The 26,392-nt window shown below is 36.3% G+C and overlaps 1 protein-coding gene across 8 annotated transcripts in view; it reads left to right on the top strand.

Annotated features, from left to right (window-relative positions):
• Positions 1-15,882: 15,882 nt before the first annotated feature.
• The window catches only part of LOC5564400 (kinesin-like protein Klp10A), a 143,814-nt gene continuing 133,304 nt past the window's right edge, over positions 15,883-26,392 (top strand). The window contains exons 1-3 of one of the 8 annotated variants that reach the window (XM_021844463.1): positions 15,883-16,252; positions 20,264-20,311; positions 20,711-21,009. In XM_021844463.1, coding sequence (XP_021700155.1) covers positions 20,961-21,009 — 49 coding nt within the window. In that variant the 5' untranslated portion in view covers positions 15,883-16,252; positions 20,264-20,311; positions 20,711-20,960. Of the gene's footprint in view, positions 16,253-20,165; positions 20,312-20,710; positions 21,010-26,392 lie in introns of those variants that run through there. The other 7 variants (XM_021844472.1, XM_021844470.1, XM_021844455.1 and 4 more) reach the window with 7 other exon arrangements.

Raw genomic sequence — 26,392 nt, 5'->3', positions numbered from 1 at the left:
AAGCGCTTTGTCGTTAGTTATACAGCGAGCATACAACAGTATGCTGTAAAACAACAACTTGTGGCGCATCTACTCAGCTTGTTGGATGTAAACATTGCGTTTGACGTTTCGCACCCTTTTACAGCCTGATGAAGTGGTGTAAGCGCGGCTATGGCATCTTTTACGATCATTATAAAATATTGTGTGAACCGTTTTCGATGTAGAACAAAACGGTGTGCTTTCTTTGCCTTTCGATAAAGACTGTGGTGACAACATGGACAGCGTCGAGACTTGTGGATGCAGAGATCGTGAGTTCGATTCCAAGCGGTGGCAGGTAACGTTGGGAACATTAAATTCAGATACTTATGATATGAATTCCGGAAGCTGTGAAACAGCTTGAAAATAATGTTTAATCGATAATACAGCGAAGCTGTATAATAATTATTCAACAGTTGCGAAATGGTTGAGAAAGCGCCTTCCGAAGATGTTACACAGCTACTTGTCGTATAACTGTTGAGATAGAGCAATGATCGGTATAAATAAGAGCTGCCAACACAGCTTAAAAGTAGCTGAGTAGATTCGCCAGATTTGTTGGTAAAAGGATCGCATAGAAGCTTTCGTTCGTATGTACAGCGCCTTTACTCAGCATAAAGCCGTATAAAGAGGGCCTAGAGAATGTTAACATTTGCACTAAATGTTAGTTGGGAACGGGTCGGATTCGTTAGATGGAAGGCAGTCGTGTTCCAACCAGCGAATTCCCGCTGTATATCCTTAGACAGTGAATAAAAGAGAGGTGCTGACGTGGTAGCAATATCAGTCAGTAGCCTGTGGTGTGGAAGGAATAACCTGGTTGTTTGTGTAGTTTTATTTCAACAATTTTTGCAATTTAAAGCTTGATTTGCTACTGAAAAGGAATCGCTAAAGAAATTTTTCGCCGATTCCTTGCAGAAATTTCTACAGCGACTCCCATTTGAAATGACATTCATCTTCAACTGCGTACTGCGATCAGAAAAAAGCGCATTCTTGATCGATTCGTTGCAGAAATTGTCCATGCATCAAGATAGGCCGAGAAATTACTTGTCAGCAGCGAATCAGGCTTTATGGCACAAGAAATCGAACTTTCGCAACCTAACCGCACTTTTGATCACCAATAATTGAGCCTTTCGAGAATTTTCAGCATTTCGATCACTTTCTCTTTGCTTCCTGTGTTACGCACCAGGGTTACCAAATAAGTTGCACGCCGACAAAAATTCAAAAAATAACATGATCCTCAAGATCGGAAGTCGAGAAGCTTGACATCGGGACTATATCACATCTGTAATTGCTAGGTATCAAATGCGAATGTTGTTTGAAGCACGATTGTATTGATGACATTTGCTTCAATCATCATCCATCATTGAAAAAGCAAAGCTACTATGTTCCATTTTGTAGCATGTCAGCAATTGCGCTATTTGGCCGCAGCTCTAAATGCCGATAAATGAGGAATGTCGTATTTCCGACGAGTTTTTACAATTTATCTGTAATTCTGGCACGAAATTGATGTACTACAGTAATGTTCAAAAAAGACAAAGGCATGATACTACGGTTTAATTTTTATGATTAGGCTTGATACCGTGTACCCCCGCTAATTTGAACAGTACCTCATGCAAACCATCGGGGTTCATTTTTAATTTGAACATATAGTCACCCTAGAAACGTGTTTCTGGTCACCTCTCTCACTGTTTTGTTTTGATTCTGCGTTCCGTTCCACAGCGTTCCATTCCACTTTACTCCGTTCCATGAGCTAAATGACGTTTGAACCATTTTTAATCTGAACGATGTGCAAATTAGCGGGGTACAAATTAAAAAGTGTTCAGATTAAATGTGGTCAAACCAACGGGGGTAACCGGTATTAAGAATTTCTTATAACAAAAACTGTAGAGAAATGTATGTTTTACAGGTACTTTAATGAACAGAAATCAATTGTATGAGGTCAAACCCATCTCTAATCGGCATACAGTGTTCTCAAAAGTTGCAAAGTACTAATAATACGTTCAACTAGTGCACTAGTTAAATAATACAATACAAACACAATATAACGTATTGGAACAGTACCATTCAATATATTGGAAATACAATACAGTATATTGTGAAATGACAATACAATTACAGTACAATATATTGTTTTAAACAGTTCAATGTATGGTATATGAGACTTTTGCAATATAATGTATGGTTGGTTAAGTATCGTAACAATACAAATCTAGATATTTTCTCATACATGCATTTTGAAAATACAATACGATATATTGTTCATGTATTGTCTTGATTGGCAATTCGTGTATTGTTGTACAATACTAAAACAATTCAACGAACTGTATTTCTATTAGTGGTCAAAAGTATAGAATTTGTATTTTGTATGGATTGTCCCCCAACTTCGTGCCAAAAGTAGCAAGATAATTTTAATTTTATAGAAGTAAAGATATTTATCATGGTTGCATTCGTCGTTACAGCTAATAGGCTAATATTTTCAAAGCTAACAATCACTCCGACATCTGGTGGATAGTAGGAGAACCGGCATAAAAGAGGTTGGATTAAGAACGCACCGTGTGCAGCATAGGAAGGAGCAAACATATTACACCTTTTCTCAGAATAGTTGATTTGTGGACGATCAGAGAGCATTGAAAAACATGATAAACTTTTTTTCCTTCGAATATGTACAGATCCGGTCAGTGCTCATGTACGATTAGTGGGATAAAATTGAAAAATTGGTGTTTGGCTACATAGGTTATAAACTTCCGGATTCTTTGTTAGTGGTTAAATTTATTGTGAAATGACGCGTATCGCAAGAATGAAGGGTCAAAATAATTATGCCAATGGAAAATAGTTCAATAATTAATTGAGTGTGAGCTAATTTTTGGATCAAAAAATTGATGTTTTCACGTAAACAAACATTTTAAATGACATTTCTCTCCTTCTTCCCTAGCGACCTCTATGATGGGGGCGCATTAAATTTGCCTATGTCAAGTGACTTCTAAAAACTACTTATTTTTACGTTTTGAATATTTTTCACCCAACATTTCTTGCTTTCTGAACTTGTTTTGTTTACTTCTTTCAGCAAAGCTACATAGAAAAAAGCAAGAGTTGTTTTACGCAAAAATAGGAATTTGGCCAAAATTGTAAGGTATAAAACCAATTAAAAACAATACAGTGTTCTGTTACAATATATTATATTGTTTTTGAATTGTATATCCAAATAAGAATAATGTTGCTTCGACATTAAATTACAATACGCTGTATTGTATCCAATACGTTATATTGTACATTAATGGTTTATTCCATTCACTGAATGATACGTTTTTATCCGGGTGGTACAGCGGAGATTCGGGCAACAGAGTCCAAAACATCCATTAAATTAAAAATTAGTGAACTTGTTATTTATCCTATATTGCATTTAATAAAACACTATTAGTTTGTTCAATGAAGTCAAATAAAGTCAATCAATAATATAAAACATTCCTTTTTTTTAACGAAATCAGCTTTTTCTAAACACTTTGTATTGGGTAGTTTTAATCCAAAATATACTAATTGCCATACAGTTCAAAATCACTCAATTCGGTGTATTCGTGGAATGACTCAAATTTGAATACTTCGGAAATAACTCAATTTTGAATCATTTCACTTACAGTGGCCCAATTTCATATTCGTACAGGATACTGTTTCCACATCAAGTTAGTAAAAAACTATTAAATGAAGTATTGAGCTACAAATACTTTATCCACATTGAAGGTAATAGGTGTCATCTATTGTTTGCCAATCACAAAATGTTTCCATTTACATTCATCTTTGGATTAATAGAAAAGTATTGAATTGATGTCTAATATTCACCCAATTCCATATTCGTACACCTACCAAAATTCAAACGCCCAACGTTTAATTTAGAAGCTCTATTTGATTACTGAAGTGTTTTATTATGATGATCAGATGTAGTGAAATACATTTGGACAATTTATTAGTGGACATGTATTGCGATTTTTTTCACCACTTAGACTTTAGTGATCTAAATTTCGTCTTTCTCAGATTTCGCCATCGATTTCGCTGCCCCTTTACGATCACCGCCGCCCATGCAATTATCCTGATGTTCATGACAGTTTTCTCCGGCCGGCTCGATGTTTACCATTTTTTCTTTGTTCTACATTCACCAGCTGGTCCTCCGATGTTTACAGTCATCGTCATTGTTCTCATGTTCCAGCTGATCGTGTTTTCGTGTCAGAACCAGCTGGTAGTGACTAAAATCAAGGATGAAAGGTCGATGGTGTTTGAAAATGTACCATGAGTACATTATTGGCAGCTTCTCAATTTCGTCATGAAAGTCTAATCATTCGTGAAAATTACAATATGAAATTTAGGTAAAATTATGAGAAATGGCAGTTTTCCAATGATTTTTGCTATAAAATCCTATAATTCGAACAATAACGTTTATTTTTGTCATTGGATCCAATCTATAGATTATACTCGTAAGCTCTGATAGAAATTTAGTTGAAATATATACAGTTTACAGAAATCATAAACAGTTTTTATCCCTTTTTGAGTTCAGAAAATTGTTGTGCCATAAGTTCAAAACCCTTCTAAAATGATATTTTTAATCAATGTAAACCAAATTTTCATTCTAAACAACAGGTAAATGTTAATTTTGAATAGACCATTTCCGTGAAAATTTTTTATTGGCTTATATCACATAACATATGTGGAACTCCGAAGGGAAAGCGAGTTGAAAAGTTGTACCCACTTCCAGCTGCTGACAAGTGGTATATCTAGTATAGAAGACATCGAACTGTCATTACCAAGAGTAAACAAAAAACATATGATTCGATCAGTAGACCAGTTGCTGCGAAGATTACAGACATTAAGATCGGGAAATGGTCGACAACGTTGAAAAGCAATGTCTGAAGATAAAACATATTTATTTTTTCATAAAATGTATTTTTTTCTGCCATACTATATAATATTCATGTTTCATAACCACAGAATGTGATCGTTTCGAAAATATTATTTCCTATCAAAAAACTTCCTGTTTCGTAACGTGAAAAAGCTTTTGCTTTCGAAAATCCTTCCATTCATTCACCTAAAGAATATAATTCTAGCATAACAACATAGATATCTAATACATTGACTAAATTATCTCGAATACGAGGGGTGTAAAGCTCATTCTAAAGTTGAACCATAAATAGTTATTTTCATTCCCTTCGTTGCCACTCTGGATATATGTTATCTTTGGTTCATTTCAATACAATGCCACATTGGGCCAGACCGCAAAATTAGATGAAAAAAAAATATTTTGATTATGAAGATGATATTTTAGAACACTTATGCAAAAATGTTACATATGATGAGGACTACATTTTGACATTAAGTGACATTAGGGTGGTCCAACAAAATATGGAAATATTTTTGCAACTTTTATACTTTGCAATTTAACGCTTCTATAAAGTTGATCTTTGTTTAATTTTGAACAACTTTGCCCAAGACGCTAATTTTGTAAGTCTACTGTACCCTCCCTACTGAAAGCTTCCTATGGAGTTTTCAATGATGCAGGGAAGGGTAGTCCATGAAAAATTGATATTTTGCCCATATCTTTTTTATTTTAAATTCTATCAAAATTACGTCCTCTACAAAGATTTAGAACTAGTTGAAACGCGTATTTTGGTGAAATAATTAAGTGATTATATTCATTCGTTTATGAGTTATGACCATTTTCATTCAATAAAGTTTTGTGTGAAATGGAGTAGGCATTGCAATATGCACAGAAAAACCGCAGCAGCAAAACAAATCCAGTGAAAACTATCGACATTTCAATCAACAATCTACAATTATCGCCTACTAAGACTAAACTATAAAATTGATAGCCAAGAAATGTCAAAGTCAAATCACCCCCCGTTGTTTTATAGCTAGCGTAAAAAGCTGGATTGTTCTGATAAAATTCATTGTTGTTTCAACAATGTTTTTTATTACAACAAATCGAAAACACTTATTGAAAACAACAAAAATATTTATTATTTTGAATAGCTGTCAATTCTCTGCGTGTTGAACATTACTGTAAAGTTCTAAACATAGTGTGGTTGAAAACTTTCAAACTGAATATGTTTTAGCATAGTATACTTATTTATATAATGTTTAGATTCACACTTGCGGCTTAGGCTGACTTGAAATGCAACTAATAGGCAAAAATCAGCCTGAATTGGCGAAAAAAATATTAATATATCTCCTTTTATTGTAAGTTTTTCTTAAAAGTATTGAATAATATTTTGTTTCCATTGTCAATCACTGTGATTATTTTGCCGCATATTCCGAACAGCACGAATAAATCCTATTCATATACAGTCAGGTCTCCTATTAGACACATGGTTGGGGGCGTAATAGGAATCTGCGTTATAGGAGACTCAGGGCTTATGGGATTTCATCACTTTGGGGGTGTTGTTGAACATCTCGTATGCCAAAAAAGATAGCACAGTACTGTCTTCGGCGAAGTTTCAGTGCTAAGTACGATCTACCTTTAGGAGCTGAGGATCATCCTTTTAGTTGAGAACTTGGCCGGTAGGGGCGCTTTTTCTGATTTGCACTATATGAACCATGAGGGATATGAATGCAAAATTTTGTAACATATGATATCTCTAGATCCTGATGTTTTAGAATTTTGGTGTCTTCGGAAGAGTTGTTCAGTAGCTCAAGGGCTGACATGCGGTGGTCGTTCTGATACGGAATTACGCCACCAGGCGGCGCTAGTGGGCATGGATTTTTTGTTTGGCGCATAGCTCAGTAGCCCGACCACTTAGAAAGATGGCGTCTTCGGGAAAGTTGATCAGTATCACAAGGGCTAACATTATTTGAGCCGAAAGTTTCGAAATTTTGCCACTAGGCGGCGCTAGTGAGCAAAGAATTTTTGTTTCGCGCATAGCTCAGTAGCCTGACCACTTAGAAAGATGGTGTCTTCGGCAAAGTTGCTCAGTATCACAAGGGCTAACATTATTTGAGCCGAAAGTTTCGAAATTTCGCCTCTAGGCAGCGCTAGTGAGCAAAGAATTTTTGTTTCGCGCAGAGCTCAGTAACCTGACCACTTAGAAAGATGGCGTCTTCGGCAAAGTTGCTCAGTATCACAAGGGCTAACATTATTTGAGCCGAAAGTTTCGAAATTTTGCAACTTGGCGGCGCTAGTGAGCAAAGAATTTTTGTTTTGCGCATAGCTCAGTAACCTGACCACTTAGAAAGATGGCGTCTTCGGCAAAGTTGCTCAGTATCACAAGGGCTAACAATATTTGAGCCGAAAGTTTCGCAATTTTGGAAAAATTTCGAAACTTTCGGCTCAAATAATGTTAGCCCTTGTGATACTGAGCAACTTTGCCGAAGACGTCATCTTTCTAAGTGGTCAGGCTACTGAGTTATGCGCGAAACCAAAATACAAAATCCGTGTGTTCGAAATATAATCCCTCATTTTTAATCATCAATGAAAACGTTTTGATTCGTTGTACATTTCCAATGAATAGGCTGTGTATGGTTGAAAGTGATCAAATTTAATAAAAAAAATAGACTGTGAAATTGCAATGCTTTTTGGTTTTGTATAAAAAATTACTTTGTAATTGATAAGCATGTGCTTGAGCTTTGATCAGTTTACATTACAGAGAACAAACGTTCAGCTTCATTGAACAACATGCGTAAATGCTTGTAAATGCCATTTCATAGTATGTCGTTATGTCAGAGATATGTATTCTGATTATTTCGTATTTATAAATTTATATGTATTTATAAAAGAAAAATATAAACACATATATTCGATTTAGAAGATTTCCGATGGTTTTGACTTTGTTTTTGTCAGCACTCAACAATATTTCAGCTAAAATCATGAACTTTCCGTAAGGCGGCATCCATTTATTACGTAACGCTAAAATTGGAAATTCTTGCCCCCCCTCCTCCGTAATGCTTTTTGTATGAAAAATTTCAAATTTTTGTATGAGCTGTAACGCTGTAGCCTACTCCCCCCCCCTCTAGAGCGTTACGTAATTTGTGGATGCCGCCTAAAATATGTTCGTTTTCTCATCAAAATTGAATTTTGTTTGATCCTTCGATCTTGACGCTTGTCCCTTCGGGGGCGGGCGATGAAGGCAGAATCAAACATATCGCGCGTCGGTCGAGTAGTGAAATGAAAAAGCGTTGCGGATTGTTAAAAGTGTTTGATCTATTGATCGTGTCGCTTGCTCTTGCGTGGGCGAGTGATGAACACTTGGTCGGCGTACAATGCGTTTATCGAATTATATGTTCATTTTCTCATCAAAATTATACGGTAAATCCTCCAATATTCTCCAGTAATACAATATACCATTTGAACCTCTAAGTTATACCTTTCAGATCCTGTGCAAATTGGATCCCCGTAATTGTCGATATTGACGTTTGAAAAATATGATTTTTTTAAATAAAACTGATCATATTTCATAAACAAATGAATAGAATCACTTAACTCTTTCACCAAAATGCGCGTTTCAACTAGTTCTAAAACTTTGTAGAAGACGTAGTTTTGATGGAATTTGAAGTAAAAAAGTTATGGGAAAAATATCAATTTTTCATGGACAACCCTACTCTGCAACATTGAAAGCGCCATAGCAAGGGCCATAGTAGACTTACAAGGTTGGCGTCTTGGGCAAAGTTGTTCAAAATTTAACAGAGAACAACTTTATAAAATAGTTCAAAGCACTAGCTTGAAATGCATAAAAGTTGAAAAAAATATTTCCGTGTTTTGTTGGACCACCCTAATGTCACTGAATGTCAAAATGTAGTCCTCATCATATGTAACATTTTTGCCGAAGACAGTTTTGTTTTAAAAAATCATCTTCATAATCAAATTTTTATTTCTCCTAATTTTGCGGTCTGGCCCAATGTGCAATGTCGATTGATGTATTGGTGGTATAACACTTTTGACATTCCGATGTCCTTATACCAGCATGCAAATATTAAAGTGGGTGCCACTTTTTGAGCTCGAGTTCCACTTATGTTATGTGCTTATATGCTTTCTGTCAATTTACTGAACAAACTTTCCTAAGGAACCGATATGTTTTGGAGCCTTTAACTATTAGAAAACAATGGAAAACTTGCGGCACGTTAGTTCACCCCTCGGTCCCCTACAATTTGTTTCACTTCGAAAAAATGCAGACCCCTTTTTCCCCTATGGTTTTGCCACCACTTTGTGGTGAATTTAAGATCAGCTGGTATGACCAGATGATTTTTGTTTATGTTTTCATTCATCATAATAGGCTCCGCTGGTTTCGCTCCCTCCTTCCTTCACGGTTCTTGAAGTCTGTGTTATCACCGCGGAAACCACCTTCACCGCTTCGGCCGGTTATGACCGCACCCGACGAACACTACACGGTTCTGTAACGCAAGGATTGTGGTTGACAGATGCCTGATTTCTGTTTTGTGCCGACGAGGATTGAATAAGCCGGAAGATTCCCGCCTAGAGGCAGCAACAGCCGCTCAAAATTTCCTTGCGCGGCTGTTGCTGCCTCAAGGCGGAAATCTTCCGGATCAACAGCCAACAGATAGATTTCGGCATTTGTCGGCATGAATAGTAAAAAATAGCCTCCAATAGAACTAGCGGTACCGTAACTGTTGGGTGGATGAAAGATTCTTTGTTAGGGGGTGGTTTTGAATTTTGAATCTGTGAAGAAAAATATATTTTCCTAATGAAAGACCTGAATCGGGTTGGAGTTGAAACTGTGATTCAGAACGGGTTGCGCCAGTTCCAACCTGGTTTAAAAACGTTTGTTTGAGTACTTTCAAGTTAGTTTCGTTGGCGCTCCTGTTTGGGGCGACCTGACCGGGATCACGGTCAGTTTGAGCGCGCACCTGATTTGACGTTTCCAAATGTTAAAAAGCATCCCAATGCAGGGGTGGAATCGAAAAACTGTTGCAAAATCACCACGCTGATTCCCATAGGGTTGAACAAACTGTGCCGCATCTCGAATTATTTTTCAAAATATGGTGAGTATCCATGTTTTCAAAAATTTGTAAGAAAATCAGGAGTGCATATGAACAAAATCTGACAGCGTTAACATTCATTAAAAATGATTGCCTTTCGAAGAAAAATACAAAAACTTGGGGTTGGATCTGACGGAAATGGTCTATTTGTCTGTAAAAATAATTTGAACTACGAACTTCGTTTTACAATAAAGTACCCTAAACTACGCTGTACATACCTCCACATAATTGATGTCATCGTAATATTCAATTATCTTTGAAGTAATATTCAAATTATATTCAAAATAGCACCTTATTTTGCAATTTATTGATTTCATAAGAAAAATACAAAATAACTTGAATGAGCAGAGAGTATTGATATACTATTTAATACAATATATCCTGTTGTTTTCATCATTTTAAAAAACGTTTGTGTTGCGGTTATGGTAATAATATTTATTCTATAAATCTCTATTATCATGTTTGGTAGTAAAATGTAAATTAAAAATGATAATTACGCAATGTTTTGATAAGAACATTAACTATGGATTATGTATAAATATTTATGAGCCAAACATAAAGAAATTGACTAAAATTTTTGGTTTTGGATTTGTTATAGGGTAACGGTCGTATTTTGGACCCCCTAAGGAAATGATTTAATATTTTTGTCCCAATTAATTAATTGCACAGCGTAACCAAGTCAACGAACATACCAAAATGTAGAGAAACACTTCCTCTACGAGATAAAAATGCCCATACGGTCATGTAGGATCCAAAAGACGTCGAAAATAATTGAATTGTGATGCACTGTTTTTCATTATTTTGGACACACCAATACATTTTGGACCCTCAAAGAATATATTTTGGACCCCGGCATTTTTTTATCGTTTGGCGTCAAAGTCCACGGCACTGGTTGCATAATATGCTTGCCCATAGTCTAATCAATCGATTGACAATGGAAAAGCGAAAAAAATCTACGCTTTTAGTTCAGAAATTAGATAAAAGTTTTTGTTTACATTTGAAAATAATCTGAAGTCTTCAATTTCTGTGTGTAACGTATTGTAACGGTTGCATGGATGAACCGATTAAATTAAATTAATGTCAGATAAAATAAACACATTTTCCATGCACAAAACGCTTGATGCAAGTGCGGAATGGTCCTATCTTTCCAAATGACATGCGGATTGTATTGGTCTTTCGATTTAAACTGGAAAATTTGCAGGAAAATGGACAAGGGGGTCCAAAATATATAGAGGTCCAAAATATATTGGTTACCCTAAATGTTATATTACCTAAGATTCAAAAGTATAAGTTGTTGATATCCACTCCTAGCTACTCTAAAACTGATTATAATTTTTTGAAACTTGTGCAATATTCGCAGTTACCATTCTTAAGGAAGTGGTGTTGAAAAAAAATGCAATTTATTGTTCGACTTACCGAATATTTTAGCAAAAAACATGAAAAAACTGGTATTTTTCTTAAATTTACTTAAGTTTCAAATATGTCCGCTTATGAATTTTCCAAATGTATTCTACTGCATCTGAACAACACAACGAAGAGCTTAAGTAATCATCTAGTCCATTAAAAAATAGTTTTGAATGCTGTATATTTCTTTTTTGTTAGGTGTACGAATATGGAATTGGGTCAATCAATACTTTTCCATTATTCCAAAGATATAAGCAAATGAATAAAGTTTGTCATTGCCAAACAATAGATGACACCTATAACCTTCATTATTGATAAAGTATATCGAAGTCCATGCACCATTTAATAGTTTTATACCAACTTGATATGAAAACAGTGCCCCGTACGAAAATGAAATTGAGCCACTGTAGCTGTCAAGATGAGTGAAAAAGACTTAATTTTGAGTTGTTTCGGTTCTCCGTGTAAATTTTCATGTTAATCGATTCTAAAAAGAAGTCGACCAACATCATTTTACCGAACGCGAATGTGCAGAATCCAACCAAAAGCTGCTGAATCCAGAAACCAACGAGGGGCTAGTAAACATCTGAGAGAGACTCGCGAAGAGAAAAAAATATCAACGTCATATGCAGCCCAGATTCCCCTCTCACGAAACGTCAAATGCAGCCCACCGTTTTTATGGCTGAAAAAGTGAAAAGTATTGTGTTCAAAGTAAACTATTATTAAAAACCTCAGTCGATGGAGCAGTTTTTTCCAAAGTTGCAGATAAATCTAAGCAGAAGATTAATTATTTCTAATGTCTGCTACGTTTGCTGGCGTGAAATTTCACTCAAACGGCTATTTATGATTCAATGTGATGCAAACTCAATCATTTTTTGCTGAGAAGTTTATGTGAGGTTTTGAACAGCATGCGCATAATTAGTATAAACACAAAGTGGAACTAGAAAAAACTCAGCAATCACAGAAAAAGAAGACCGTCTTCGCGAGTCTCGTCTCAGGTAAACATGTAGCTTTTTTGAACGTTCTATTGGCGTGAACTTTTGCTTTTTGTTAGCGGAAATTTAACATTCTAATGCAAAACTTGTAAATTACTTCAATGTGATTTGTTAAATACCATTATCTTGAACAATGATAGTTAAAATATGTGTTATATTAATAATAAAATAACAAATAGATATATTTTGTTGAATTTCATTGAAAATTTTCTATGCCGTCTTCCAAAACCCATTGAGCAGCCCCTTCGATCGAAATTCAAAACACCACACGAAACTCTAGCGTAACATTTGAAAAGGGCCTAACTGCAAAATGTAAACAAACTTGATTATTCATTATTCGTATCATTTTTTACGTAAATTACTCCTACATACTCTTACGGGCATGCAAAATGCATTATTAATGGTAATTTTATTCAAATTTAAAAGGGCCTATCTGAAAATGATAAAACAAAGAGGGCCTAACTGGTCATAAAAGGGCCTAACTGAAAATTTCCATCAAAATCAGATTGGCCCTTCCGTGCATTTTTAATTTTCCTCCATATTTTTCAATATTTAGCCATTGTATAGTGTTTTTCTCACATAATGGAACCTAGTGAAATATTTGAAAAGGGTCTATCAGCATAACGTAAAAATTGAGAAATGCTCGATTGAAGATTCTGTAACATATTGATTGTTACTATTTTAAAGTCATTGCTATCTAATAGTTTTAAACTTTTGTTCGACACTCATAGTCTATTACTGGGCCACGTAACGTTTTAAATCTAACATAACATAAAAACTAGTAAAAAATGTTGAATTCAAACATCATCGGCAGATAGGCCCTTTTACGAGTCTTCAAACCAGTTAGGCCCTTTCAATTAGGCCCTTTAATTGAACATGGTTTCAGTTAGGCCCCTCCAGTTAGGCCCTTTTATTTAACATAGTTCCAGTTAGGCCCTCTTGGAATTTGTTAATTTTTTTGATTCTTGAATAGATTTTCAAAGTTTTAGAACAAAATCAATCGATTATGTGAGAAAATCAACATTGGATATTGAAAATTCTTTATTGAAGATTCAGTGCTATATAGATTATTCATATTTCAAACCCTTTCTCCTATTTACTAGTTTTATACTTGTGTTCGACACTCATAATAGTCTACTAGGTGGCCCATAACGTTTTAAATCTTAAATAACAAAACAACTCGTGAAAATGGTTGAATTCAAACATCATCGGCAGATAGGCCCTTTAACGAGACTGCAAACCAGTTAGGCCCTTTCAGTTAGGCCCTTTGCTTGAACATGGTTTCAGTTAGGCCCCTCCAGTTAGGCCCTTTTATTAAACTTAGTTCCAGTTAGGCCCTTTTGGAATTTGTTAATTTTATTGATTATTGAAGTGATTTTTAAAGTTTTAGAACAAAATCAATCGATTAGGTATGTGAGAAAATCAACATTGATTAACAAAAATTCTTTATTGAAGATTCAGTACTATATTGATTCCTATTTCAAGCCCATTCTCTTTTTTACTAGTTTTATCATAATCTTAATGCAAAGTTAGTTGAAAAACTGATTTTTTATCCTGAAAAAAAAAATCAATTACATTAAAAAATTTGAATAATTTTTATTTGCTGCCTCTAGTTGTGGATCGAGTTCCAAAAGTCGCGATTTTCACAAAAACAAATTCGTTTGTTTTTGTAACAGCCCTGCCAGAATTCTTCTTATACTTCTTCTTGGCATTACGTCCTCTCTGGGACATAGCCTGCTTCTAAGCTTTGTGCTCAATGAGTACTTCCACAGTTATAAACTGAGAGCTTTCTTTGACAAGTTGCCATTTTCGCATTCGTATATCGTGTGACAAGTACGAAGGTACTCTATATTCAGGAAAGTAAAGGAAATTTCCATTACGAAAAAACCTGGACCGACCGGGAATGGAACTCAGATACCTTCAGAATGGCTTTGCTTTGTAGCCGCGGACTTAAACTGCTCGGCTAAGGAAGGCTCTCAAGTATAAAACAAGTAAAAACGTGAATGGGTTTGAAATAGATATAATCAATTAGGTACTGAACCTTTAACCGAGAATATCCAACATTTAGCTATTACATTGTTTTTCTCTCGCTTTATTTTATTTAAGAACTATGAAAATCACTTCAATCAGCAATAAAAAATTTATTCTACAATTTAATCTACAAATTCCAAAAGGGCCTAACTGAAACTATGTTTAATAAAAGGGCCTAACTGGAGGGGCCTAACTGAAATCATGTCCAATCGAAGGGCCTAACTGAAAGGGCCTAACTGGTTTGAAGATTCATTTAATGGCCTAACTGCTGATGATATTTGAATGCAACCATTTTCACGAGTCGTTATGCTATTTGAGATTACTAACGTTCTGGGCCACGTAATAAACCATAATGAGTGTCTAACACAAGTATTAAACTAGTAAAAAAAAGTGAACTGGTTTGAAATATCAATAATCACTATGTTGCTGATTTTGTATAGAATAGTTTCCAATATTTAGCTTGTATAATATTGTGTTGTTTTCTCACATAATCATTAAATGTTGTCGAAGAATTATGCAAATCACTTCAATAATCAATAAAATTAGCAAATTCAAAAAGGGCCTAACTGGTTTGAAAATTCGTAAAAGGGCCTATCTGCGGATGATGTTTGAATTGAACTATTTTTACAAGTTATTGTGCTATTTGAAATTCAAATCGTTGTGAGCCACGTAATAGACCATTATAAGTGTCGAACACAAGGGGTTTTCCGAAAATGACGTCCATCAATTGGGGCCTCCTCCAATGGGGGGATGTACGAAAATGTGACAGTGCATGGATTGGGTATTGGAAAAAGCGTGACAGAGGGGGTAGAAGGGTTCTAGAAATCCCGAAAAACGATGGATCTTCCCCAAGTATGAAACTAGTAAAAAGCGAATAGATTTGAAATAGGAATAATCAATATGGTACTGAATCTTCAACCGAAAATTTCCAATATTTAGCTATTATATAGTGTTTTTTCACATAATCGCTAAATTTTGTTCAAGATTTATGCAAACCAATTCAAAAATCAATAAAATTAGCAAATTATAAAAGGGCCTAACTGAAACCATGTTCAATCAAAGGGCCTAACTGAAAGGGCCTAACTGGTTTGAAGATTCATAAAAGGGCCTATCTGCCGATGATGTTTGAATTCAACAATGTTTACGAGTTGTTGTGTTATTTGAGATTAGAAACATAATGGGCCACGCAACAGACTTTAATGGGTGTCGAACACAGGTATGAAACTAGTAAAAATGCGAATGGGTTTAAAATAGGAATTATAAATATGGTACGGAATCTTCAATTGAGAATTTCTCAATGTTTACGTTTTGCAGATAGGCCCTTTTCAAATGTTACGCTAGAACTGTCAAAAAAGTCGACTGCTGTTTAGCGATGTAGTTGTGCAATCCCGCTTCGTCGACGACGGATGTTTCTTTTTGAAACAAAACGGCCATCAGTCTGTTTCCAGTGTATGTGTGTGCGTGAAACCTTTTGCAGTAAATCCGTCGTCCAACAAAACCAAAATCCGCTGTGTTCTGCTTCTGCTGCTTGCTGATTTTTCCTCATTCGAAACGCCTCGTCGCTGTTGTTGGACCAGCTTTCGGTAGTTAGCTCCTGGCAGCAGCGCCTACTTGCTCACCTCGAGTCGAGGAACACAAATCCGTTCATTTCGCGAGTTTTTCGGCATTTTCCGGAGTATTTTTGTTTTAAAGTTTGTGGAAAGTGGAAACGGAAGCCAAAAAATCGGAACGGATCGCGTTCAGCCCGATTTTTGAGTGGGATTCGGTGTGATTTTTGTTCGGTTGGTTTTTTTTTTCTCGCCTACTAAGTTTTCCTTTCTCGGGAAGGGAGCCTCCTTGGATTGGTGAGTGTGTGGTTTTATTGAGGTGCTAAGGGGGTCTAGTTGGAGTGCACCGCCATTGAACGGGAGAACAACAGTGAGGACCGGTTTTGCGGAGAATCTGCGTATCGGAACGATAGGCATCGGCCGCCTGCCGGAAGTGTACCAAACTGTGGAGGAATTCAATCATCCGTTGTTGAAAGGGAAAAATCTTTGACGTTACCGTCGTTTGCTGTGGGCTTTCGTGGGCAAGGGAATCGGCAGTGTAAAAGGGGAGGGGTTGAACACTCACACGCGGCCACTGCACAGTGCTTCCTGAGCCCTAAATTCGTGATCGAAATTGTTTTGCGCTTGAAAATGTTGGTTTCAATCCAGGCAATGCAGAATTCGTACTCATTTGATTTCGAAGCAAGATCAAAGCAAGCGAAGAAAAACATCGCATCTGTATCGGTCCATGATCGGCTATGTTTCGCAAGTTGTAACAAGCTTGATAAATAAAAGCAGCGAATGAGAGCCCCAAAGAGAGAGCAATGAAAAAATCAATTTTTCTCGCTTTACTATGTTCGGGGATCGTTTATCATGCCAGTAAAGTAAAACATCTATTACTTTACTGCCAAGATAACAATCCCCGAACATCATATAGCAATAGTGTCCCCCAGGTTAGGGACGATTCAAATATGACGTTCATCATATTTTGGGATTTCTAGACCCCCCCTTCCCCCCTCTGTCACGCTTTTTCAAATACCTGATGCACTGTCACACTTTCTTAGATCCCCCCAAATGATGGACGTCATTTTTGGATGACCCCTTAGGAGCTTGCTTAGATGTTTTTTTTTCACTGTTAGCCCCCCGATCAAATCAGGCGTTGATTAACAGACTCTCATGATGTGTTGTGGTTCACGATTGTTATAGAGTGCGATAAGTGAGAGATACAGTCACCCCACAGTTATGGATCAGCTAAGGGTCATTTTAAAGAATAAAATATGATTACAAAGCATGTTGACCTTGCACAAAACAAAATTACCCGCCTGGCAATGCCGAATATAGTCGTTTTCGAGAATACACATCAAAATTCGCGATTATTTACTGAAAAGTGTCGATTTCGATATAAATTCCCAACGTCGTTCATCCCACAGATGTGGATCAGTAGAACAGGAAGGTCCTTATTATGGATCAAATCGACTCATATTATGGATCAGAACACTATAAAAGCACTGAAAGTATATATTTCGGCGTTTCTTTCGGAATCGTCTTATCGTTGATTCATAACTGTGGTACGGGTTTGAATGCCCCACAATTATGAATCAACGATTCTATGAATATGGAAAACATTTTGTTTCATACGGACGAAAAAATATGCTAGAAGATATTATGGTTGATTGCAATGCTGTACAGAATTATGGTTCATGTAGATAAAATGTGTTCTGCGTAATTGCAACTCTATTTGATGAAATCTCGCGTAACATTACTAAAGGACCTATGTACAAATGAGAGATTCTCTCCTCTCTCGTTCTCTTTCGATTATAACAGTGGAACACTAAACATTTTGGGAAGTTTTTCACTATAGATCGAAAGTCAATTTCCTTGACTAGCGTTTCATACAAAAAACGCAATAGATGAGGTTAATGTGACTCAGTTATTAATGAAAGAGAAAGTAAACAAAGAGAGCCTCTCAATGTTAGATAGGTCCTTTAGTAATGTTACGCGAGAAATATTCTCCATTTCAGCCAGCTTTGATCCATATCTGTGTGCTATCCATAACTGTGGGGTGACTGTACTCTAATTTTTCGTTCAAAACTAAACCCCTGTTTGCGCTCGAAATTTTGGTTTCAGAGATTTGAATGATCTACAGAAACGATTTGTTGGATGTAGAGATCCTTCATAAGAGAGTATCATTTTGAACCCCCTTGCAGTAAGATAGATTTTAATATTGTTCTTTGGTGTTGTGTCAAAGGCAAAGCAACAATGATCATTTCGTATTTTGTGAACATGTACAGAGGTAGAGTTGGGCAAAATTTTTAGACTGCATTTAAAAGAGTAATTTAAAATCTAACGAATCTGCCATACTGTTATCTGCGACACCCGACGGGCAACAATCATCCAACTTCGGATCACATTCTTTGTAGATATGTTCCAGATCGTCAGAACAAACACCGTTCTGCTAGTTACAGACTTAGCAGCTACAAAGCTGTAATTTATTTTAAATTAATTTGAGTTGAAGTTAATAAGGTACACAATATTGGTTTTTACAATTCAGTATTTTGTCTGTTTTCTACTGTACGGATGTGTCGGTATCCGGGGAAAACGTAGACCGTACTGACCTCAACTGACTGACTCCTTCATTAACTGTACGGCGTTGACTGTAACCGCAAACTTATCTTACTGAGCACTAAATTCAATTAAATAGAATTAACTAACTGTGCAACTGGTTGTGTGAACGACTGATTAGCAAACTTACTCCAAATAATCGAACGTATGCTATGAATCTGAATCAATCATGCCCATTTTAGCGCAGTCAACATCTTTATGTAAATTACCCATTTTTTGAGTAGATTGGATCAAGAGTGTAATCATAATACAACGCATTTTTGTTTGATGTTTATGATCAACAATGGATGAAAGGTTGAAATTAAATAGCGAATCGTTGCTCGGAAATTTACTGGATGCACTAGATCGTTTGCTCTTTCTCCCAAGTAATCGTAATTGTGGGTGTAATTCGACTTTTTGTCGTGTTATAGACAAAAATAATGACTTCTCGCGTAACAGTTCTAAAGGGCCAATGATCAAATTGTAAACAAATCGGGTTTTGATACCATTCGATAGCATCTTCCAACACCCACAAACTATGCAAACATTGTCAACATAATCATAAAACTTACTGTTATAAACTCGGTTTTCAAAACGGCCAATAACCGCTTTTTTTCCAAATCATTCATTGGCCCCCACTCGAAAAGGCCAATGATTGGTTCTCGCTCCATCAAGAGGGCCTACAATCGGAAAATTTCGCAAACTGTCATTGGCCTTAGCATGGTGAGTGGCCAATGACTCTCTCTTGCTCATTCATTGAAAACCGAAAAGGCCTAGCCTTGGGCCAAGCACGCTAATAAAATTCTATTTTGGCCAATAAAAAAGGCCCATGCCTTGATGAAAATCGAAAATGGGCCAAGCATTTAAACTTATCATTTTTTCCACATTTTTGTCAGTTTTCAGAATAAAATCAATTATTAGCGTGTAGTAATAGTAAATCGTCACTCAACTAGCAAGAAATCAAATTGATTGAATTAAATACTGAAAAATAGGAATTGAAAATGTGGTGAATAATATTCAAATCGAATTTTCTCAGAGTCAACGATCTGAGGATTGGCCCTTTTGAATTGTTACGCGAGACTTCGAAAAGTGATCACCAGATCGTAACAAGTATTAATCGAAAGTATGGTCTACATTTTGGCAACTGTTGCAACAGGACCGTCTATGCATTTGTTTACATCGGTAGAGGACTGGTGTTAATACGGGCCTGTCCGGCCTGTCATTTTCATAAAAGAACTGTCAAAGAGCTTCCGGATCAGCTGAATTGCAACGTCTCGTGAAAAGACCTATTCGCTTATCGCCCGGACATCCTGGCTACGATGAGCATTGTGTATAAGTATATAGGGATGTCTATGGCCTGGTATCAATGAATTTGTCTGCCCTGTTGTATTGCGGCGCTTATTTAAAATCCACATCCAGCGGCAGTGGATGTGGATTTTAAATAAACATAACTGGTACACTTTCCCTAACTTTTATACGGTTCGAAGAAAATGTGTTTGATCTCTAAAATAATTTTAATAATTTAATCAACTTCTCCGCCGCAAACCAATTTCGATCACGAATCCCGGGCTTAGGAAGCACTGTGCTGTGCTGGCTGGTGACGAAGACGACGTCGACGACGACAGAAAGGCAAAGGGAGCTTTCTGGTCCGTTCGTTCGTCTCAAAGGCCATTGTGTTCGGGAGTTGGGAACGTGCGGTGGCTGATTTGTCCGTCTTTTGTGGCCCAGAAATCAGACTCGAGAGCTGTGAAGTGAATATTGGCTGCAATGTGAAAGGTGCCTAATGTGATTGGTGACACAATAGCAAAACCCTAGCAAGCTTTGGAGGAAATACCCGGCCGTATCTGTAACAACCGGGTTTGACAGTTCTCTCAATTTTGGTGTTGGTGTTGGTCTATTGTTTGAAAATTTCCTTGTTTGGGCCCATTCTCGATCAATTCGTCCGCTCCAGGATTATTCGGATTTGATCGTTGGGCGCCTTCCAAAATCCAGCTGGAATCGTACGGATCCAACACAAATGGTGTGCCAGTGTGTGTCAACAGGGCCGTTGTAAAAAAATAAGCCAGAAGAATTGGCAAAAAAGATCAGTTCCAGCCATTGCACTTCCAGTACTTGGATAGTTGGATAAATCGAAACCTATGAAGCAACGCAAAAATATCGTGTATCTTTCCCCAGTCTAGTTTGAAGCAGAGTGTGGTGTAGAAAGAAGCAGCAGTCCCAAGAGCTGTGTTTGTGTGATATCGGGCTCTCAAGGAAAAGCACCAGAAGAAAGAAACCAATCGCGGGAAGAGTGTGTGCGAGTTAGCGCGAATAAAAAAGTGTTACGAAAAGAAGAAAAAAAAATAGATATCAAACAGATCGAAAGGCTGTGTTGTGCCCCTTGCTGCTGCTGAAAGAAGAACAACCCCACGTTTAGGCGGCAGAAATGGATCTATTCGAGAAGGGAAGCATAGTCAACATCAAACGAAGTGATGGTAAGTTTATATCGTCAAAAATGTCCATTCATTCATCAAGGAGTTCAAGGAGTCCTTTAAACCCCAATACATATTTTGCTAATTCGCGAACAAGGTTGGAAGGTATGTCTTCCATTATCGATACTTCGTCACTATTGGAATGGAAATCTCTAAAAAGCATCACATATTTTTAACACTTCAGTCGTCGCGCTGTTGTATTTTGTACAACACTGTTGAAAAAACCTCGCTTTTCATTCATAACAGTAGCGTGGTGGTTCTGAAGGTGCCAAACCGCGTGACGACTGGAAGGTTAATGGAAGGTCTTTAAACTGTTTACTTTGTTTAAAAAGAGAAATGGTCTCTAAAGTCCTTTTTTTAATCTCCAGTGTATTCAGTGAATTCTTGTAGATTATTCTATAGTTTCTTCAGAAATTCTTTCACAGATTCCTGGAGGAACAGATTTTTCAGAGATTTGTTCATGAGAACATTTGGAAACTCGTCTAGCAGAGATCCATACAGAAATTCCTCCAGATTCCATACAGATTCCTCCAGTAGTTTCTTCAGAAATTTGTCCTGCAATCGCTTAATTGACTTCTCAAGCGAAGCTATTCTTCCAAAATTTGCTCTAGAAAATCCATCAGCATTACAACGCTGATACTTCCAATAACTTTCACTGCTAATACTCCAAAATTTCTCCCAAGATTTCCATCAGAGTTTCTTCTAACGACTTCTCCAGTTTCTACAGGAATTTTTCCTGGAAAATTCACAAAAATGGTCCTTAGCCTAAAAAATGTTTAGGAAATAACCTAGGTAATTATACGAAAACTCCTCGATAAGTTTCTGCGAAGATGTTTTCAGTAACTCTTCCAATCACTTTTAAAAGGAATTATTGCTGAACTTTTTTTAAAGAACCTAAATAAGAGATGCTCTCCTCTCGTTTTTTTTTTCAGTTATAACAGTGTATTACTAAAGCTTTGGCTAAATTTTTTACTATGGAACGAATAAAAATGTACTTGGCTAGCGTTTCATATAAAAAAACGCAACAGGAGAGGTTAATGTGGAGAGAAAGAGAAAATACAAAGAAAGTCTCTTAATCACAGCTAGGGAAATTTACGTATTCTCGGCAGTCTAAGCCGATGCCGCGCTTCTTTTGCAATTTTCTCGGACACCAGCTGTTTGTCTGTTTACATTTCTGCGCTGTCCAATCCTCTATCGATTCACAAGGAATAATTATTGTTAAAAGCTTTTTGGAAACGTTTTTACAACGCTTCAAACATAACCCAACAAAACCTCCAGAAATTGTTACGTGCCTATTTCACAGCTTCTTCAGGAATTTTTTCTCCGATTCCTCGAGAAAAAGCTGCAGGGATGATTCTACAGATTCCCCTGTTCTTATGAAACTCCTCCAGTAATTACTCCAACAATTTCTCAAGTGATACTTATTGTACATTCTTTAGAGTCTGTCACGTGAAATTCTTCAGCTTTCCAACATTACTACTATATTCCAAAGATCCCTACAAAAGTTCTTTTTTCTTATAAAATCCTCCAGATGACCCTGCGCCGATTTTTCAGTGTTTTTTCCATTCTTGTTTATGGTGATTTCGTCACAAATTCATCAATAGTTTCTTCCAAAAAATAACCTAAAAATCCTCTAGGGCTTAGTTCTGGAAATCTATTAGAGGCTCACGCTCAACAGATTAGGTCAGCGATTCATCATAAAGTTCCTCCAGACATTTTTCTTTAGTAATGGCTCCATGGATTCTTCGAAAGTTCATGTTGTGGAAAATCATGCAAAATATTGGTTATTTTTCCAATGATTACCATTGCAATTTATGTAGAGAACACTTCAAGATTTGCTCAGGAGTCCAGAATTTCTTTTTGGGATCCTAGCAGGAGCTCATCAGGAATTTCTACAGAAGTTTCAGCAGTGTTAAGGATTTTGGTTAGAAATATCAATCCATTTTTTTTCTAAATATTTCTCCAGTGTTTTCTTAAAAAATCCTCCCATTTCGCTGAAGAATTTCTGGATTTTTTTTAAGAATTTTATTATAAATCTCTAAAGTAATTCCTTGAGAAAATCTTTATTGATAACTGCGAGAATGTCTGAACGAAAACTTTGTAAGACATTCCATAAATTCCATGGAGTTATCTGGATAAACTATTGGTTGAATTTCAACACGCCTCTCACGCCTAGGACCTGGGATCGAATCCCATCCACGAGATAGTCACTTAAAAAAAATCAGTGACGACATCCTTCGGAAGGGAAGTGAAGCCGTTGGTCCCGAGATGAACTAGCCCAGGGCTAAAAATCTCGTTAATAAAGACAGAAAAAAAAAATTAACAAAAGAATTCAAAAGGACATCTTAGAGAAAATTCTAGGAAAAATTGATGAATTCATGGAGCTACTAGGATCTACTTATGAATCCATTTATGAAAGAATCTTTGAAGGATAATAACTACCGGTGTAATCTACAAAGTGATTTTTGAGGCTATCTTTAGGGAATTCTTAGGGAAAAATATGTGAAAGAAACTCTAGATAAATACCTGAAAAGATTTCGAAAAACATCCTAGAGAATATCATGAAAAAAATACAAGTATTGTTAGTATTGTTAACAATACCGTTCTATAAATTTGATGGAACATTTTTTTTTCTATCTTTATCACCGAGATTTTTAGCCCTGGATTAGTTAAGTTCGTGACCAATGAAGGTAGTCATCAAAGTTGATGTAATAGTTTTTAGAAAATAAAAACAGCATCCATATACTACGCAACACAATTAATAGAAATCTTAACGCTCTAAGTATGATTTTTTTTAGAGTCGTAACGTTTGAGCCTAACCAACCCCGTTTCAAGCATTACGTGATTTATCAACGATGCCCGATTCGAAATTTCTATAAGTCAATGGTCCTTTGAATACAAAGTTCTCCAGTGTTGACTGTATATACATACCTGATAAAAATCGAGGAGATATCCCCGGGAAATCAGGACTAATACTTGATGAACTATATCTTGGATAAATACCTGAAGAAATTCTTGTAAGAATCCATTAGGAATTAAAAAAAAACCAGATTGTTTTCTTGAGAATCCACCGCAGAAGTCCTTGAAGTATTTCTGGAAAAATCTTGAAGGAATCCCTTGAGTAATTCCAATAGACACCACTGCAGAGAGTTGCGCACTTGGCGTAGAGTATCTTCTTATCTGCCACGCGATATACTCATGGAGTTGTCGGAAGTAAAGATATACACATGCAAAATGATCAATTGGTTAATACTCTCAGTTAATAACTAGAGAAGAAGTGCTAATAAGAAAACTACGCTGAGAAGAGCATGCTCTACCTCAGTAGAGACTTTACGCCAGAAGGAAGAGAGCTCCGGTGGAAACTATGATTTCGGAAAAAAGCTGTAGATTCCGAAAGATAGTTGCAGTTTTCAAAAAAATGGGATTTTTTAGAAAAAAGGATGGAGATTTGAAGATATCTGCGTTGAAGAACAAGTTGGCGTATGAAAAAAGCTGCGTATTCCTACACATTCTTGTGCGACACTAGGGATTCCTTAAGAAGTTCCAACATGAGATCCCTTCATGTATTCTTTGAAGGAATCTCAAGAAGGATTTTCAGAACAGTTTCTGGAGGAATCCCAAAAGAAATTCATAGTGTGGTTAGAGTCCACGTCTACTGACGGTGTCTGGGTTCGATTCCCGGTCGGTCCAGAATCTTTTCGTGATGTTAATTTCCATGACTTACCTGGGCATAGAGTATCATTGTACCTGCCACACGATATACGAATGCGAAAATAGCAACTTTCGAAAAGAAAGCTGTAGAATGAGCACTAAGCTGAGAAGCAGGCTCTGTTCCAGGTAAGATGTACTGACTAAAAAAGAAGCACTGAGGAGATTCCTAATGTAATCTCTAAAGTAATTTCTGGGATTATACTTACAAATATTACAAGTTGAATTCTTGAAGGTAATTTGAACAAAAATCTTGGAGGAATTCCTAAGTAATTCTGTAAAAGAAACATTACATAAAAACCTGAAGAAATCTTTGGAGTAATACATGAAAGAAACTCTATGTAATCCTGAGTAGATTTCTTAAAACTTCCTGAAGAAAATCACGAAAAAATACATCAAGTAGGGAGCCGGATCCTATTCTTGGCACTTTTGATTCACTTCGGCAGTGGGGTTTTTTGAAAGTTATTGAGCTCATAATTTCCCACAACATGCATCGTATTGAAGTACTCCAAATTGCAAAGTTTCAGACAATTTGGCCGATAAAATCCCCCCATGCCAAAGTGAATCATGGAAGTGCCTAATTAGCTCTGCACCCTAATACAAGCTGTAACACTTGTCGTTATTTCATGAGGAATTAAAAACAAATAGAAATACTGTTGGAGAAATGTTTGATCGGATTCTCTGAGAAAACGTTCTTCACATGCTTTTAAGCATTACGTCCCGTCTGAGACAGAGCCTGCTTCTCAGCTTAGTGTTTTATGAACACTTCCACAGTTATTAACTGAGAGCTTTGGACTGGCAAACCGCCTCAATTAATACAAATATTAATAATACGAGTTTTATTTGTCGAATATCATGTGTAAGTAAGTAAATATAACTTCCATTACTAAAAATAAATAGAAGCAGGTTTTGTCCCAGTTAGAAATATCTATTAATAGGAAAAAAACACCGATTTTTGGAAAATCGATTCAAAATCGCTTATTGATATTCAAGTAAGAACTATATATTTCAGATAAAGATTCTAAATTCCGAAAGATAGTCGAAGTTTTCATAAAAAAATGTTTACTTTTTAGAAAAAAAAGGAAGATTTGAAGAAATATCCTTTCTTATGCGACGCTAGGGATTCCTTGAGAAATTCCGAAATGATATCCCATTATATTTTTCTTGAAGGAATCTCTAAAGCACTTTCAAAGCAATTTCTGGAAGAATCCCAAAAGAAATTCATGGAGAAATCCCCAGGAAAAATGTTGGAGAATCGTATAGGAAGTTTCTGGAAAAATCCCAAGAAGATATGTGAAAGAAACTGTTAAGAAATATTTGGAGAATCTCTTTATTTCAAAGAGAAAGTTTAAAGAAATTGTATGGAACATCCTTTGGAATCTATTTCTTTCAAAGCGAAAATTTGGAGGAACTCTTTGGAAAATTCCTGGAGGAATCTCTGGTAGAGTTCTTGGAGTAATCTCTAGTGGAATTAGTTAAAGAAATCCTGGTGCAATTCTTCCTAGACTATCTGGAAAAATCTATGAAGGAAACAACAGGTGGAACCTAGTAAAATTTCGTGATTTCTGGATCGAAACTCATAAGATTTCCTTAAATGAATTCCTAGGGGAATCCATGATAAAATCCCTGTGATGAAATTACTGAAGAATATCTGTAGAAATTGATGGAGGAATCTGGG

This window comes from Aedes aegypti, chromosome 1 (genome assembly GCF_002204515.2).
Source record: "Aedes aegypti strain LVP_AGWG chromosome 1, AaegL5.0 Primary Assembly, whole genome shotgun sequence".
In the NCBI taxonomy this organism is placed as follows: domain Eukaryota; kingdom Metazoa; phylum Arthropoda; class Insecta; order Diptera; family Culicidae; genus Aedes; species Aedes aegypti.
This window is presented reverse-complemented; position numbering and strand designations above follow the sequence as displayed.